This window comes from Ricinus communis, chromosome 6 (assembly GCF_019578655.1).
Source record: "Ricinus communis isolate WT05 ecotype wild-type chromosome 6, ASM1957865v1, whole genome shotgun sequence".
Classification (NCBI taxonomy): Eukaryota; Viridiplantae; Streptophyta; class Magnoliopsida; order Malpighiales; family Euphorbiaceae; genus Ricinus; species Ricinus communis.
The window spans coordinates 13661964-13681690 of NC_063261.1; the positions used below are offsets into that span (position 1 = coordinate 13661964).

Here is a 19727-nt window from a genome sequence, read left to right on the forward strand (position 1 = left end):
TCTAAAACAATATTATCTATTAAACCCAAGAGATCAACAAACTTAAAAAATCAAATCTCAAAATAAAATAACCAACATAAATAGAAATTATTCATTCTTACCAAACAATAAATGTAAACATTATCCTTTTTAGTTGCAATAATTTATTAGTTTCTCTATAATCAATAACCCATATAGTATGATAAGGATAAGCTAGTTTGATTTAAAATTGTATATCATTGTATTTATCCACAATATTGTTTTCTTATTCTATTATAACAACTTATACATCAAACTCATATATATATATTTTCTCATTAGTGATCATATAATATATTTCTGATTTTACTTAACCATTTTCATGGTATCGAAGCCTTATTGGTTTAACAACTTGCTCTGACATTATGTCTTTCAAAAGTACAAGCTAAATAATTAGTTTGAACTCCTCCATGTCTTCTATCTTTTAAGTTTCTTCTCACCAAATATTGCAACACACTTACCTATCAAGCTGAATATTATAAATTACGTATTATGGCAGCATAACCTTTTCCACTTCTCAACAGTTATGATCTCTCAAAATATATTAATGAAAGATTACAACCACCACCACCGATGATAAACAATTAATCGAACCTGCTTTATGAATCATGGTTCTGTCTAGACTAGCTTGTTTTAAGTTGGATTATTGGATTAATAATTGAATGATTCATTCCACAAATTGTTGGAGAATCTAATGCCAAAGATGCTTAGGATAAATTGGCCAAAACTTATACTTTATCCTCTAAAGCACAAGTTCGAACTCTCAAGTCTACATTCTTTAAACTCCAATATAAATTAATTGAATCAATTTTGGCTTACACTTAACAGACCAAAGCTATGGAAGATCAATTAGTTGCCCTTCAACATCCCATTAACATAGACCTTGTGTATGTGATTACAAATGGTTTAGGACTTGAATTTCATCCCTTAATTCGTTCATTAGAAAATCGCAAAGATATTGTTACTTTTGATAATCTCTATAGTCTCTTGTTGAGTAAAGAAGCAAGTCTTGTAGTCGAATCAAAAAGAAAGGAGCTCATTCTGCCCACACCACCATGTATTTTTTTTACTTCTCATTCCCAAAACTGCAAAGGACATGGTGGTCATCCTACTTGCAATCGAGGTCATGGTAACACCTCTCGCTTACAATACCCTATTGCCTTTTCTCTAACACTTCATTATTTTCTTTTCAATTCTCCACTAATACTGAACATCACACATGTCATAGCTGTTATGGCATTTGTCATATCTCTTGAAATTGCTCTTCTCCAAAACTTTCACGTAGTTGCCCCTTTTCTAACCGACTATCTTCCAACCTTGCTGTCAACTCCTCTTCAACCACTCAATAATGGATTCTAGATTATAGTGCAATCCATCATCTCACTCTTGATCTTGAGAATATTTATCATCACAAGGAATATAATGGTCCAGATTACGTAACTATTGGAAATGGTAAAACACTCTATATTTCTCATTTTGGTGATTTCGGTGCTTTTCTCACAACTTTGTTTTTAATTTAAATAATATATTTCATGTTCCCACTATTTGCAATAATTTCCTATTTATTTCTTCTTTCACTAATGTTAACAATGTCTCTTGAATTTTTTCCATCTTATTTATGAGATAAAGGATATTTTCACGAAGACTTTACTACTTACATGCCCTCCTCGTACCTTCAAATGTTCCCTCTCTACTTGGCATGCTCGCCTTGGCCATACATCCATTCGCACCGTCCATCAAGTTTATCACAGTCTAAAATTGAGTCATGTAATAATAAATTTTCTTTATGTCATGCATGTTCAATTAACAAAAGTCATAAGCTCCTTTTTTCTCCCTCCTCCTATCATATGCCCATCATACAATAAAGCTTATTTGTTCAGAACTTTGGGGTCCTTCTTTTGTTACTTAAGTAGATGGAAAACGTTACTATGTTATTTTTTATGATTATTTTGGCAAGTACTGTTGGAATTATTTTTTAAATTACAAATCTGAAATTCTAAACACTTTTATTAAATTTAAACAAGTGGTTGAGGAATTTTTTAATCGATCTATTAAAATTTTTCAATCAAATTGGGGTGGTGATTTTTAAGCTTTAACTACATGTCTCAGTGAAAAATGGTATCACTCAACGCACATCTTGTCCTTATACTCCTGAACAAAACAGTTATGCTGAATGCAAACATAGACATATTGTTGAAACAAGATTATCACTCCTTTATCAGTCTTAGGTTCCTCATATTTCATTGGCCTTATGCTTTTGAAATAACAGTTTATGTCATAAATCGTCTGCCTACTCCTATTTTTCAAAATCAAACACCATTTATGAAATTTTTTCATGATTCTCCAAATTACAATGAATTTTTGGTCTTTGGTTGTTTATGTTACCCTTGGATGCACTTTAAAGAACATTCAAAATTTGATCCTCTCGCATCTAAATGTGTTTGTCTAGGCTACAGTAAAAATCATAAGGGTTACTATTGTCTTGATTCACTTACTTCCAAAATTATAATTTTATGCCATGTACTCTTTGATGAATAGGGATTCACATATTATAAGGGAGGCTTAGGTGCACCATGCTCTAATGAAGTTGTTAATGGCTTGGATAAATTTTTCCACTCAAATCCTACGGACCCTACCATGCAACAAACCAAATCTCACTCACGTGCCCATCCTTTAACTACTTTACCAAATTCCACTCCACTTCCATTACTTTGCACACCAATCCAAATTGATATGATCCCACCCATACCAACCAATACTAATCCTAATAATTCTCAAACTTTATCACTTGCACCGAACCCATCTCTTTCCAACGTCATCCAACCAACTTTAAAAATAACAAATAACTCATCCTCATTTGACACTCATATACCCTATCTGTTCATGATATTTCTATCCTACCTTCTCCACCATCTAGTACAGACTAGCCATTTGCAGTTGACATGTTAGATTGTCATCCTAACCCATCTTTCCTACCTGTAGTTCCTCACACCCACCCCATGATTACCCACTCAGAAGCTGACAAACTTAAACCGAAGACATTCATTACCACTTCCAACACCTCTTTTCTCCATCCAATTGAACCCACCTCTTATCGTACAACAGCTAAAAATCCTCTTTGGCGTAAAGCAATCAAGAGGAATATATTGCCCTCATCAATAATCATACATGGGACCTTGTGCCTACTTCCTTTGCTCACAATTTGATAGGATGCAAGTGGGTGTATCCTATCAAATACAACTATAAGAATCATATTAATTGTTATAAGGCTCGATTAGTAGCTAAGGGCTTTCATCAAAGGCTAGGGACTGCCAAACCATGTTCTGTTTGTCTCATTTTACCACCTACTATTACCAAAGGTTGGACCATTAAGCAACTTGATGTATCCAATGCTTTTCTCTATAGAAAACTCGATGAAGTCGTGTATATGCAATAACCTCTTAGCTTTGTAAACAACCAATTTCTCTACGATGTATGCAGGTTTAATTGCTCCCTCTATGGCTTAAAGTAGGTGCCTGTTTAGTGATTCAAATGCCTAACTTTTACCTTGCAAGATATTGGATTTTAGAGTTCTCAAACTGATTGCTCCTAATTTTACTATTCTAAGGGCACTACATCAATTTTTTTCTTGATCTATGTGGATGACTTAATTCTTATAGGTTCATCTACTAAATTTTTTTAGCATGTGGTGCACTGCTTGACTAATAAATTTTCTATCAATGACCTTGATAAACTCCATTATTCTTTAGGAATAGAAGCTACTTTCACTTCAGAAGGTTTATATCTCACTCAAAGGAAATACATAAATGATCTTCTCAGTCGTGCAAACATAAGTATTGCTAATAGTATTTCTACTCCTTCATGCCCCTCTCATAAGTCATCACTTCACATTGACACTCCACTCTAAGACATTAGCTCTTACCGAAGCATTGTTGGCGGGGTATAATACTTAGCATTAACCCGTCCAGATATATCTCATGTTGTCAACAAAACTTCACAATTTTTACATGCTTCAACCAATGGCAAGCAGTAAAAAGAATTTTTTGGTATTTTCAACATATAGCTTCACATAGTCTTTTAATTCGTAAGTCCTATATTCTCATACTAAATGCATATAGTGATGCTGATTGGGCTAGTTCCTTTGATGACCGTAAATCTACCACCGGATATGCCATTTTTCTAGGCAACAACCTCATCTCCTAGAGATCTTGCAAACAATATTGCGTTGCTCGATCCTCAACTGAGTCCAAATATCACTCTTTAGCAACGACAGTTCAAGAAATCAACTGGCTTCAGTCTCTTCTTAGTGGGTTGAGGTTTCCACTTTCTTCTCCTCCTATTTTATGGTACGATAATCTCAGTGCCACCTATCTTACAACCATGCCTATTTTCCATTGTCACTCTAAATATTTGGAGATTGATTATCACTTTGTAAGAGACAAAGTTAAACAACGATCTTTGTTAGTTTGATATATTTATTCAACAAGTCAGATTGCTGACTTGCTAACCAAACCTCTACCTAAGGGACAATTTCTGCTTTTTAGAGATAAGTTGAACATTTATCCACTCCCATTCAACTTGCGGGAGGGTGATAAGGATAAGCTAGTTGGATTTAAAATTATATATTATTATATTTATCCACAAAATTATTTTCTTATTCTATTATAACAACTTGTATAACAAATTTCTATATATATATTTTCTCATTAGTGATAATACAATATATCTTTGATTTTGCTCAAACATTTTCATAGTAGTTTTCCCCATCATTGCCATTTTCATTTTTACTTCTTTATAATCAATCCATTCCTCATTATAAAAGCTTCGATTTTCTTTTTGTGAGTGTGTCAAGTATACAAACAGTAGGTCAAGAAAAGAGTGGTGATGGCAGTAAAGACAGGTAGATGTAGTGGGGGTTGGTGGTGGTCATTAACGTAGAAGTGCAAAAAGAAAACAAAGAAAAAAGAAGAAGAGAAATTTATGTTGGTAGGAAAAATTTAATATTTTAATTTAAATTAATAAAAAGTAAAAAAGGAGTAATAACTATTTTATTTTAATATTTTTATATTATATTAGTTATTTTTTAATATTTAAAAATATATCTTTTATCTTTTTTATTTTGTAACTTTGTCCTAAAAAGTTATTTCTTCAGAATTTTCATTAAACAATTGCTAGTTAAATTTAGTGTTATATTATTTCTCTCTTGATTTTTGGTATAATATATAAATTATTCTTTATATTTTATTTATTGTAATAAAACTCTTTGCATTTTAAAAATCAATGTACTTAAAAAAATAAATTGATATAAAAATGTAATTTGATCTTTAAATTTTTTATTAAAATTACAATTCTAGTATAATAAAGTTAATAATAAAAATTATATGTATTTTGTTTTAAAAATTTAAAGCTCAATTTTATGAAATTTTAATATTTTACTAAATAAAATATACTTCTAAAATGTCTAAGTTTTATAAGGATAAAAGTTATGCTAAAATCAAAATAAGTAAAATATTTAATGATTAAGTTGAATTTTTTTATTAATTTAGTATTTTAACTGTCTTGATTTTGGATGAAAGTGATACTAGGTAATTTTACTAAAAGATAAGGAGATTTTAATGTAATAAATAAATTATAAGAAGTAATTTATGGATTAAAAAAAATTAGAGAGCAACTGATATAAAATTAAACCTAGTAAACGATTCTAAAACAAAAATTTTATGAAAAAATTTTCTATATAAAATTATAAAATAAAATTTATGAAAAGATATAATTCTTAAATATTAAGAAGTAATTAGTATAATATAGAAAAATATAAAAAATAAATAGTAATTATTTTTGAAAAATAATTCTGAATATAGGAGTGTTGAATATTATCAGGTAAATTAAGAGGAGATTTTTGATATATTTTTTAAATATGAAGGATCAATTAGTACAATAGGTCAAAACACAAGGGGTGTACAATAATTACCCATTATAAAACTTTTTCCTCCTGACTTCACTTCTTCACTTTACTTTACGTAATTGATTGCTTACGTGGCAAGTGATAATGTGGACTTGCACAGAGAATCCGGTTGTCATCAAAGTAAACGACGCTCTGCTCTGCGCTGTCTTTCCTCTTGTTTTTGTCATTTGATCCTTTCTCACTTTCTTTTTTGTTTTATTTTGTTTGGCTCCCCATATTTTAGTGCTATCATGTGATCTAAATAATAAATATTTAATTTTATAATATAATATTAAAAATATGAATACAATGAATTTTTCTTTTTCCAGCAAATGAATATCTATTGATTCTGAGAATTATAAATATGCTTAATAAAGTGTTAAAATAATATATAACTTCTATTAACTATATTATACCTTCAAAAATAAATTGATTTAATAATTATAAATATATATCTTAATTCAAACAATAAGTTAAATTTGAGCTGTCCATTCATCATTTATGATGAAAAAATAAATTTATTCTCACTTCCAATAAAAATATAATTTTATTATTATAAATAAAATTTTATTTTACATGTCTAGAAAAAATATTATATCAGCCATGAATAAAAATGATTTGATCCATTTTATAGACATTTTTATTCTAGTTAATTAAATATTATTTTTCTAAATCTATATTATATAATAATTTGATAATTTGATGTCTTAAATTTTATTGTTGGCTAAATAATATATAATGATTTTATTTAAAATCATATTTAAATATTATAACGTAATATTATACTATCACATCTCTTAATATAATTGATTAATTATATATTATTTTTTTACTTTCAACTTTGATAAAAGTATTAATGCATCTATTTTTAAAATAATATTTGAAATCCAAAATTAATTTGGTAAAAATAGTTTTAAAGTACTAAGACAACTAATAAAACGTCCTATTATTAATATATGGCAGTTTAAAAAATTAAAAAATTATTTATATAATTTATTCTCATAATACTAATTAAAACAAAATTTAATGTGAAACTGTGATTTAAAACATCATTGCTCTTTGTAAATATATCAATATAATAGCTACAACAAAGATTCTAAAATTCAAATTTAATCTGTTTTTATTTAAGCTAATATTAGGTAAGCAAAATTTGAAAAAGAAAACAAGAAAATCCTCAACAATTATAATTCATTAGAAAAATGAAAAACATAAATGAAAATGTTAATACATACCCCAAAAATAACAAAAATTTGAATAGGAAAACAGGTGTTTAGAGCCCACATTTGCCAAATGACAGCCTCATCTTAAGCTTTACTGCCACCTCTTTGCCTCTCTCTCTCTCTATATAAAAGCACTCTCATTCAACCAGCATAATCATCACCATCATCGTCGTAGCCTCCATTTCAATTCAAACCAACAAAAAGGAAAAAAAAAGAAAAAAAATATTCGCTTGCTTTTCAAAGATTCCCTTTCCCTCTTCCATTGTAATTGTTTTTCCTTTGCCATACTTTGATTGCATTCTGCATTTTCTCTTTTGAATCACTTGGTTTAATTAATTTCCATTCAGTAGAATCTGAACTTTGCTCCTTTTTTTAGTGATTTTTTAGATCTTGAATTTGTAGAAGATGTCTAAAGCCGGCGCATTGGATCTCGCCTCCGGTGTTGGTGGTAAGATCGATAAAAACGAAGTTCTCTCCGCCGTCGAAAAGTACACACTCTCTCTTTCTCTATAATCACGCATTATCAACTTTCCGTTTTATTTTCTCTCTGGTAGAGGCTTTTTCTTTTGATGATAAAAGCATTTGCATGATGCTTTCGAACACCTTTCTCTTTTTTCTCCACTTTTTTTTTTTTGGTTTCTCTCTCGCTCTAGGATCGTGCTTTAATCACTTCTGTCATTTTTCTGTGCCTAGAATGGTGCTTGGTTTTAATTTTGCCATTTTCTCTCTCTAGAATACAATAAAGTGAATCTCTCTCTTAAATGATGCTTATTTTGTTACTTTCTCTCTCTGGAAGACGCTATTTAGCTGAATTGCTCTCTTGTTTCTCTCTCTAGAATGATGATGCTTTAATTTTAAGATCTCATTTTCCCTTTCTAGACGATGGGTGTGTGTATATATGGAAAGTGCAAATATTACTTTTATTTTTATTTTCATTTTTTTTCCTTATTAATACAAGCTACCTAACATCAACTTTTAGATTATGCTTTAACTCTCTCCATTCAAACCAGTAAAACTGTTGAATTTTATTTCTGTCCCTGAAAATTGCAAAAGAATCTTGCCTTCTCTTTGTTTTATTTATTTTCTAAATCTTAATATTTGAGAGTGACTGCTAGTGGACTGTGGGATCCTTTAGATCAAAGACTGCTGGAAATCACAAGAGTGCTATTAAGATAGACGACGAGGGTAAAGTAGTCATTATCATGTTGGGAGGAATGGTGTGTCTGTCGTGTGTCTGGATCATAGCACCTATGTACAGTAAGGAGACGCCAAGAGAATCTAACATAGATTTGACTTTTAAACTCCACATGTCCTCTGAAGTTGGAGCAATTAATTTTTGTACCAATAGCAAAAAGATTTTTGGCCTTGCTTCTTTTCTCTGTGTGTATTAAAGGGCTTTTAATGTTGATTATTGAGAACTATTATTTATATCCAAACATGTTTCACTCAGATAACAGATTTTTTTGTGTAAATACCTTTTGGAATTTGTATTTCATTGCCAGAAAGGATAATTTTGTGGCTGATTGGACAGCCAAAACATGGTATTTGCTGTCTAGATTCTGTGATTTGATATCCAAACCTCCAGATAAACCATACTTTTTGCTGAGAAATATTTCTTCCTTTCTTCCTCAGCAATGAATTAATTCCTTGGTTAAGAAATAAAACAAAATAAGATTTACGGGCAAAAATTATTGGACTGCTTTGACTTTTTTTCTTTTTAAAAATGCTATTCTGCTACATGCTGCTTATTGTTTTAGTGATTAGTAATCTTAGTTTTGGTCTGATTTTTTTTGGCAAGTAAACTGAGACAATAGTACTGTTTGTTGTTTGGAATAAATATGAAGTAAATAATCTATTTTTCGTAAGAGCAAATATGATCATGATTGGAAGGAAGAGAAGAAAATTACATCAATGTTCCTGGATTGAATATGATATCTACTAACAAGCAAGTGCATTGGATGGAAATGAAGTACAGAAGGCAAAAGAATAATGCTGTTTTAGGTGTAATGTGAGTTTGATGCGGTTATTTTATAATGTTGAAATGTTTTATTATAATACTTTTTGAGTGTAATTGAAGTTTTGCATATTATGAATTTTGGGAGATACATGCATAGCCAGCAAATTAAAGGGCATAATCGATGTTGTTATCACAGTCTGTTTGTATCTCCTGTATGTCTCACTACTGCTTGAAATTTCTTGAACATTGTTGTACTCTTTTAATGAAAAATTTTCCTGAACGATTCAGATATGAGAAGTATCATGTCTATTATGGAGGTGCAGAAGAAGAGAGAAAAGCCAACTACACTGACATGGTAGGGAAAGATCTAACTAGCCATCTTTCTATCCAAGACTAATCTATATGTATATGTTACCTGCCATGTTTCAGTTCCTGCTAGATACACTGCACTTGGGATTATTTTTCTCCTTTTGGTTTTTTTTTTTTTCTTTCTTTCCTACTATTCTGTCTAATAATCTCTCAGCATTTGCTCTTTCATTGCTTTACTTTGTTTGCATTAATTTGCTTGCTAGTCAGGTGAACACATGAGTAGTTGGAAACTTGTATTTACTTCCTTTTTTGTCTCTTTGATAACATAATTTTCCTTCACATTGATGCCATGCTGAAATTGAGGCCACTTCATAGCATTCACTGCCTTGAGAAATTCTTATGCTATACCATGTATCAGGTGCTCCTCTGGGGCATATTTTCCGTTTGATCCATGAAAACTTCTGCTAAAATATTTCACAATCATCTCAATTTCCATTGTACCTGAGAGATCCTGTAATGTTATCTAGTCAAACGACAACATTGTTGATGCAAAAACATATATATAAAAAAAAAGAAGGGCCATCCATCTAGAGTCAAGGTTACCGGCCATTAATTGTCTGTTCAAATAATGAAAACATATAACTATTGCTTTCTGTGGATTTCAGGTCAATAAATACTATGATCTTGTTACTAGCTTTTATGAGTTCGGCTGGGGAGAGTCTTTCCATTTTGCACACAGGTACATAATCTGTCCATTTAATGCTCAAGTGACACAGCATCTTATTCTGCAAGTGCTGTGAAGCTAATCAAGAGCATGTTATTTATTCTTTCAGATTTAAAGGGGAGTCTCTTCGAGAAAGCATCAAACGACATGAACACTTTCTGGCTTTACAGCTTGGCCTGAAACCTGGACAGAAGGTATGAATGCTGTTATGGAAGTGGAGGAACTGACCACTAAGAGATTCTTTTCTATTAGTTTAATTTGTTGACTTGACCTTTTATTTGTTGTTATAGGTTTTGGATGTTGGATGTGGAATTGGTGGACCACTAAGAGAAATTTCTCGTTTCAGGTCAATGGACAAACATTTTCCTCTCTTTAATAATGAGTGTGTAATTAAAGTAATTCAAACTGTATGAATTCTGTAATTTTGTTCATACTAGGTCTTGTGCATCATTTTGGAATGTTAAGTTGTAACTATTGTTGAATGCCCAGCTCACCAGGTTCATATAAGTCATTCAGTATTCTTTTTTGCTTCCATTCTGTAAGAATTAAGTAGACAATTGGCTGCTATTAGTTTCTTTCTTTTTCTTTTTGTTAAGATACATTATACTAATGAATAGCATTCTCTAAAGACTCCAAAGCTTCCATTTGCACCTGATCTTTATTACTAATCTGTTTTTGTTCTCTTTAGAGTTTTAAGAAATTTGCATTACAAAAGGATCTTAGCATCATTTTTTTGGTCATTTGCTGCAGTTTGACATCAGTTACAGGGTTGAACAACAATGAATATCAGATCACAAGAGGAAAGGTGCATGCATTTCCTTTTCATCTCTATGTTACATAAAAATTCTGACCTCTTAGCAATTGGAAGTTTCAGTCAGTGAATTGAATTTTAAGTTTATTGCTTTTGTTGCTCCGCAGGTACTAAATCGCATAGCAGGAGTGGACAAGACCTGTGATTTTGTAAAGGTTGGTTCTCCTTGAGCATCATTTTCTCGTTTCCTCTCTAACCTGCTGTTATTATTTAATGCTTTCATCCAAAATTTTGACGGTGAAAAAATCTTTTTACAGTAGAATGATCATTGTTCTGTCTTTGATAATGCAGGCCGACTTCATGAAAATGCCATTTCCTGCCAATAGTTTTGATGCAGTGTATGCAATTGAAGCTACTTGCCATGCACCAGATGCAGTATGTCTATAGACAATATTATAACACCTTAGGTCTTCTGATCCTTATTGCATTATGTTTGTCAATGTATATATAATTTCTTGTAAATATGTATGTTTGTCTCCCTCTGAATTGTGTTTGTAAATTTTGGTTTGGTTCTGAACAGTACGGATGCTACAGTGAGATTTACAGAGTATTGAAGCCTGGGCAATTTTTTGCCGCATATGAGTGGTGCATGACTGATTCCTTTGATCCCAATAACCAAGAACATCAGAAAATTAAGGTCGGATATATCACAATTTTTAAAAGAAAAACCCATTTCTTCTATCCTTGTGAATTTGATATTAAATAATAATTTTCTGCAACAAAATACTTCACTACTGCAGGCAGAGATCGAAATTGGCGATGGCCTTCCAGATATTAGGTTAACTGGGCAATGCATTGAAGCTCTCAAAAAAGCTGGTTTTGATGTGAGTTGCAAACATCTCTTCTGTCTCCCATTAAATTTCTTTTCATGCTTGAAATATGGAATCACAGAAACAGCCTTGAATTGGAATTTGTAAATCTGAGTCTCCCCAAAGACTGCAATGCAGGGAGTCCTTGTGCATTAAGACATTCTTTACTTTTCCAAAAGCAAATATTTGTTTAGCACTAATGGAGCGCTTTCTATGCTGTGAAGGTCATATGGTCAGGTGATCTTACAGCAAGCTCACCTGTCCCATGGTACTTGCCTCTGGACAAAAATCAATACTCTCTGACTGGTTTCCGGTTAACAGCTATTGGAAGATTTTTCACTAGAAACATGGTAAGGACCTATATATCTGCTTAGTTCTGGTAATTCTTTCTATACCTACTAATAGCATATTTCCTGCTTATTTCCCAAATCTCAGTTGTACTTGCAGATATTTGACTTGTAACTTCTACTTTGCCTTGCAGATAAAGGCTCTAGAATTTGCAGGACTTGCTCCGAAGGGAAGTCAAAGGGTTCAAGATTTTCTTGAGAAGGCTGCGGAGGGATTAGTGGAAGGTGGAAGGTGAGCTTTCTTTTTATCATGTTTGCTACCTTTCCGTATCCTCATGTCCACTGTAGACACTGTCTGCACGCCCGACCTGTGGGGTTTTACAAATTTGTCTTGTTTCCTGTCATAGCATGTTACATCTGAGCCTCCATCAAAAGTACCTTTGTTAGCCTAGTTTTGACATCTGAAATCCCTAAATGCTTTCTTTCTTTCTTAGATCAATGACAAAATCCTGTTACTGTGTCTTTCAGGAAGGAGATTTTCACACCAATGTTCTTCTTCCTGGCTCAGAAACCACATTCAGAGAACCAGTAAGGAGACTTCCACACCCTAATGCAAATTAAATAGCCTGCTGCTTCTAACTATGAAATCTTCCTGGACATTGTGACTGGGTAGATACGTTTCTAATTGCTATAACAAAGATAGGCAGCTTCTTCCATGCTTATGCAATGTCTCATCCGCGTTCAATTTCTAGAGTTTTGGTTTTGTACCTCTTGCTGTTTGCTCGTCTTCATGTCATCAAACTTCTGCTCCATTCTGGTTTCTTATGCAATCTAACAAATTTAGTTGACATTGATTCTTGCCTGATATTTCTGTATGGTCCCATTCTTGTTATATCAAATTTTCTGTTATTTTGTTGTGTTGTCTCCCGAGTCATGTGCTACCACGTGACTACTTGTCTTTTTGCTTCTAAAATGCTGGTGGCTTGTTGATGATGCCAGTTTGTTATACATATATTCCTCTCTGGTTTATTATTCTGTGCTGTTTTTGTTCAGTCAGCTGTACTTTCAATTTCATGTCGAAGGTGTTTTGTGTATTCTATGGTAATAATGGGAAATATCAAATTAAAAAATTCAAATAGAAGTTGTGAAAGAGGGAATGCCACAAATGGAGGCCTTATATCCTGCACAATGTGGTCCTTTATACGAATGTTTATTATTTATTAAAAGAATATTTATAATCAGTTAATTTTAGATAGTTTATTTAACTGTTTAAATAAATTTATAAATATAATATTTTTTAGTAATAAATATTTATTAACAAATTGATAAGTATTATGTTCAGATTAATTATAAAATTAAAATATGCATTATATAGATAACGAATTTAATTTTATAAAGGATTAATATTATTGTTATGTGAAAATATATATTTCACAATGATTTATGATTTAAGAAATATATATAAAATTATAATTATTAAAATTGATAATAACAAATTGATGAATATGTAAATTATAAATATGAATATTTTTTATTAAAATAATAAATATATAGAAATTGACTGAATATAATAAACATTGTAAACAATAAATATTATTCTGTAAACTATGAATATTAATGTTTATTATAAATTATAATAGTTTTGTTATGAAACTATACTGAAGAAATACATAAATTGTCAAATATAAAAATTAATTTTATTTATTAGTAATATTTTAATATATAAATAATCTAAAAATTATGTTATTAATTCTAATAAATAATTTATTATCATTTATATTTGATTATTAATTTTCTGTTATATGATTTATGTTAATTTTTTAAATTTTATTTATTTATAATATATAATATATATATATATATATTTAAAGTCTTAAATATAAATTTTTTAATATTTTGACACATTTTAATATTTATATTATTTTTAACATATAAAATTTAAATTTATGTATAGAAGAAATAAAAGATATTAAAAGAATTTTGATTTATTATTATTTATAAAATATTATTTTTATTTAATTTGATTTATATATATTATCTAAAATAAAAATAATTATGACATCATATAATATATAAATAAAAGTTAATTTTATAAATATAAAAATATTTGTTCAGTATATATTTTAAATTATATAATAATTAAATAAAAACAATTAAAGTGACGGGAATATATTCCACGCAAATGTCCCTGCCTCAGGCCCACATTGTAAGGTGGGCCAGGTGCAGGGCATAAATCGCCCCACAAATGCCAAAACAGTTTGCCTTTTGGGCTTTCAGCAACAAACTGCTGGGGGATTGATTGATTGTTGATGATTCATATTCTTGCGAAAAGGCATGTTTGGTGGAGAATATTAGTGTGATGGAATGCAGAAATGGAATTTTCATTTTTAATTATTTTAGTGAATTTTTATCCCATCAAGACATTCTACTATCTTCTGTAAGATGAGCATCTAGCTGTACTAATAATGTCGTGTTTGAATACTATGGGTTAGTTTGGTAATTTTATTTTGTTTTTTTTAGTTTTTACTTATTAAATTCTAAAAATTTTAATAAATAAAAATAGTATTTTTTATTGATAAATTATGTTGTAACAAATATCTTGTTTCACTACTATATAAACTCAGCAAGCAAATTGGTGAGGATTTTGGATACCATATTTAGCCATGTGACTTCAAAGTCCGTATTCAAAATTTTAAATCAAAAGTATAAAATCCAATCGCAATCTAAAAGTATTTCAGTACTGTTTTGAGCTACCATCTGAATATCTCAAGAAACTAATGTTATTTTTCGTGCAAGTGCAAAATATAAACAATGGCTTTTGTTTGGTTCGGCTATTGTAGTTAATTAATATAAATTAATATAGTTGATAATGAATTAAACTGTTTTATAGTTGATAACGGATTAAACTGTTTGATAAAATTTTATTAACTGTTGCTCCGGCTGATGGAAATTAGTTATTAATTTTTAATTTTTAAATCTTATCAAACCAATATAAGCTTATAGTACTAGGGTAGGGTATGCAAGTTCTTACAGATTTATGAATATTTTTGTTATAAGCTAACTTTTTAGTATCTTAGAAAAACTAGATTTCTAATTTTATCTATAAGTGTAAAATTTTCAGGTAATTTCTCAAGTATGGGAGAGGAGACACCAGCAATATTGTTTTTTGGGGAAAATCATATCACTCTCTAAAGAAAACACCACCAATATTTTAGAAATAGTAGGAACCCACTATATCTCATTTGAAGCTGTGAACCTTATAATATCTAATAACATTTTGGATAATTACATGGTGTGTTGGAATTTTTTGAAATCTAATAAATGAGTGTTTATATATTTTTTTATTTTATAATTAAGTTCTTTAAACTCATAAATTATAGACATTTCAGTGGGTTTTATCAATATAGTTTGAAATCAAATTTCATCGTGAAAAAAAGTGATGAAAATTAATTTGCGCTCAATTTAATGACAACAAAAATCGTTAATACCCCAAAAGGGGTTAAAAGTATAAGAAATTTGTAGATAATTACCGGAATTTATTATTAAGTTTATGAACTTTTCAGTTTTATTTTATCTAGTTTTTGGATTTTAATTTTATTTTATTAAAGTTTTATGTTTTAATTTTTGGTTGGATTAAAAAAACATCTGTACATATGTTTGATGAAATTTTTATTTATTTTATTGAGTCTTTATATTTTAATTTTTTTTTCTTGATAAAAAAAAAATTCATTAGAATAAGTTAGAAATTAGTGGGCTCAATAAAATAAAATTTAAAATTTTTAGGGTTTAATGATATTATTTTTCCTAGATAGTTTTAGAAAAATGAAGCAGGAATTAAAAGGACTAAAACAGTAATTTGCCAAAGGAATTGTCATCTTCATCTGCCATTGAACAAACAAAATGAAGAGCATTAATTTCCTTTTCTTTTGATAAGAATGGCAGAATTCAGTATGAAAGGAGTTAAAGGACATAGTTGGCATTGTTGGAAAGAAAAGAAAGAAGCTAATCGTTTTTTGTTGGCTTTGGATGATGAGACGTAGGGAGGAGAGAGAAAATATAGTGAAGAGAGACAAATTTTGGTAATCGATATTTTGAAGCTTTGATTTTTCTTCTTTCGACAACGGGGAGCCTTGATTCTGGTCTTAAACAAATGACCATTGATTGAGTTTTCGTTTCTTAGTAGCGATTCCATTTGCACTTGAACTCTGCTGACATTCTTCTACCTTAACCAGGACATAGCCTCTCTAAGCCCCATTGCCTCCACCGCAGCTGGAGTCACATGGTCATCTTCCACCTGAGAATTCCTTGCAGCTAAGATCATACCAGCATCATCCCGAACGATGAAGCCTAAACCCACTTTACCAGTAGAGGAGAAACAACAGCACTAATACTACATGCTATACAGCCAGCTTCAAATCTTTGCCAGTTCTGAACCTCTCTATCCTGCACACGCTGAACTTGCGTTGGCTGTAGTTGGTTAGCCAAATTCAATTGATTCAAAAAAACACTAGCCCCCTGAACAATTTGCACAAGCGTTTCTGATGAGAAGACCGAACAATCTGGTTTCTGTTAGACCAAATTGCCCATATTAGAACAGCGGCAAAACAAGTATCCTCAAGCGAACATATGCTCATTATATTAATTAACCAAGCACAAATAGAATTAGCTCCATCCGCCACAAAGCCAACTGGTGATGCTTCCCAACATCTACGAGCAAAAGGACACTCCAAAAGACCGAGCCACTGATTCTCCCGTCTCATTACACATTAGGCTGCAATTTGACACATTTAATTTTTCGTATCCTAAGGTTATCAACAATGGGTGGACAACCACGACACGCCCTATACACTATAGATTTCACCTTTGGGGTAACCTTTAATGCCCATAACTTCGTCTACATTTTCTTCAGCTGAGGGGGAGGTTCAGCATAAAATTTATTCATAAGGCACCTATACGCACTTCTTACTGAATAAGCACCTTTCTTCTCCCAAAACCAATACTAATCATCTATGACACTGTCAACTCTCAAAGGAATAGAAAAATGAGCTTTTTGTCCCTTTGATAATATCAACATCCCAAGACTTTTCTAAACAAAGTAGAGAACTAACCTTAGCCCCTTGTAAATGAAGAGCCGGGTGGTAGTTACAAAGCCATTGATGTTGTTTGGTAACCACGGCTCCTTCCATATGTTGGTTTCATTTCCACCGCCAATACACTTCCTTATTCCACTCTTAATCAAACCCTGGGCTTGCAAAATGCTCTGCCACACCTAACTGGGGTTTTGGCCAATTCGAGCTTCTAAGTAAGAGGAACTTAGTTAATGCCTGGCTTTGAAAATCATGGCCACCAATAACTCACCCTTAGTAAAGAGGCGCCACACTTGCTTTCCTAAAAGGGCCTGACCATATTTTGTTGGTTTTGTTTCAGTACATTTTGTTAGGATTTGATAAAGTATGACTAGATTGTTAAATTGTGCTAAGGCAAGTGCTCTATTTTGTTAGTAATGCAAATCTTTTTAGTACATCCAAGTGCCTATTATGACCATATTCTTTTTCAAATTGTGCTAAAGCAAGTGTCCTGTATGGCCATCTTTTAATGGTTTTGGTTGTAAACATTCTGTTAGTTTATTTGATCTCTTATTTTTCACATAAAGTTATAGGTTTGGAGTTGTAAGTTTGATGAGTAACAAGCACTAGAAACTTCATTTCATTAAAATACAAAAGAGATACATCAACCAACATCAATCTCCCTCCCATCTCATTCCCTTGTTTGCTTTGAGCTTCTCTGTTAATGTATCAATCTCCATCAATAGAAGTCCAGATTCCTCCTTCAGCACCTGAATTTCAACCTCAACCCGAAATTTTCTGCTGCTATATTCTCAGCTTTCAATGCTTCAATCTCCTTGCTCAATCTAAAATTTTTTGTTTTGTAACTCTTCATTTGTTCTAAAGCACATGAGCTAATGGCTTGTGCTTCCCTAGCTTGTATCAATGTTTCATTTCTTTTTTCTCTTAAATTGGACAACTTCTTTCTCAAAGCGTTAATATAATGAACTTGGTGATAACTAAACTGGACATTGTAATTCATTTGAAAGTCATACCTATTAATCTGCATAAAATATTATAGTAGCCATTAGAAATGAAAACATAAATCCCAACCTAAATGAGAAAACCCTAAACCCCTCTTACAATTTCATGTGAACATATATATGTATGCTTCCCTAAGTTTGAATCGTCCTTGGGTGTTGCCAAACGAGCTAGGTTGCCACACTTGCAAAATGGAGTTCCTTCACCTTCCATTTTTCCTAGCCGTCAAGCACAAGAGGAGTAAGCAATGCAGAATTTTCAAAAGCTCAGTAAAAACCCTAATTGGTAAAGGAGAATACATATATAATGTTCAACCTCAAAGATAAGATGACATGTTATATTACTTACACGTGGAATATGACGTGAAAGAACCTTTTGACGTGCTTTTAGCATTTCAAATCTTAGTTAATAATAAAATTTGACGCTTTCACACTCTGTTAAAAAAGGGTTAAATGTCAACAAAAAATAAAGTGCAAGGATCCAATATATAGAAATAAAAGTGTCGGAGGCATAAATATAAACGTTTGATAGTGCAAGGGGCAAAAGATGCTTTTTCCTTATAAAAAACGTTTTCTTTGGTAATGAATGCAATGGAAATAGAAAGATAGGAGATAACCTAAAAATTCAGAAGTCGAATATTGTTTTAATATGGAATCATTCATAAATTCAATAAAAAGGTTTGAAATTAATTAAAGACCTAAAAAAAGTCAAAAGACTCCAACTCCTTTTTGAAAAGATTTGACATGTGTCCTTTATGCTTTTCCTAGTGTGAACTATCTGAGGACCAAAATGAACGGAATAGAAACGTGTGCCACGAACAAGACCTGCCCCTGTTTGACCTGTTACTGCCCGCATTGCATTATGCAAGTAACTTAGGCCATGTCTGGTTGGAGGATGGATAAGCGGAAGGATGGATAGAATTAAAAGAAAGGCAGCCTCAATTTTTTATTACTTTAATATTTTAATTTTTAATTTAATTTAATAAATATTTAAATTTTATTTTATAAATTTCTAAACATATTAATTTTTAATTTAGTATATTATATTTAAATATTATTTTTATAATATTTAAATATTTATTAATAGTATATATGAACGTACCGAATAAAATTGCATGTCAGAAAAATTTGAATATTATAAAAAATAAATATTAAAAAACGTTAATAAATAAAATTGAAGTGTCTAAATATGTATTTGACCTAATAAAAATAATGGATTATTAGAATAGAAATAATTGTGTCGCCTTTATTAATTTAAATTTTAAATTAATACAAAACAATTGATATAATTTGAAAGAACGAGGGCAAGAAAGTAATTTAAATGTTTATCAATAGTTTCCATTCAATCTTCTAATTTGGAAACAAAAAAATGAAAAGATTGATTTTTCTGGGACTTCTCTCTCTCTCGCCTTCCTCACTCATCCCTCCAACCAAACAAAATTGTCTCCCTATCTTTTCTCTCCACCCTTTTTCATCCTCTCATTTTTTCCTTCCAACCAAACATATTATTGATACGACAACAATTATCAGGAAAACGGAACCTATTCCTAATTCTCAATTATTGAT

The 19727-nt window shown here is 30.9% G+C and overlaps 1 protein-coding gene and 1 long non-coding RNA gene across 6 annotated transcripts; one reads left to right on the forward strand and one right to left on the reverse strand.

The window, feature by feature from the left end:
* The first annotated feature begins 7256 nt into the window (after nt 1-7256).
* Nucleotides 7257-12989, forward strand: LOC8259297 (cycloartenol-C-24-methyltransferase). Of its 5 annotated transcripts, none has more exons than XM_015718391.3 (14): nt 7257-7443; nt 7567-7667; nt 9425-9491; nt 10111-10184; nt 10279-10363; nt 10460-10515; nt 10920-10974; nt 11088-11135; nt 11272-11355; nt 11501-11617; nt 11721-11804; nt 12014-12139; nt 12271-12368; nt 12605-12989. In XM_015718391.3, exons 2-14 carry the CDS (start codon nt 7585-7587, stop codon nt 12666-12668), a joined length of 1041 nt encoding a protein of 346 aa, XP_015573877.1. In that variant the 5' UTR covers nt 7257-7443; nt 7567-7584; the 3' UTR covers nt 12669-12989.
* A 2942-nt stretch (nt 12990-15931) lies between these two features.
* LOC125370364 lies at nt 15932-19168 on the reverse strand. Its single transcript, XR_007216254.1, has 2 exons — nt 18265-19168; nt 15932-18184 (listed from the first exon to the last, which is right to left on the reverse strand). It is a non-coding gene; the product is annotated as an uncharacterized LOC125370364 (long non-coding RNA).
* Nucleotides 19169-19727: the final 559 nt, after the last annotated feature.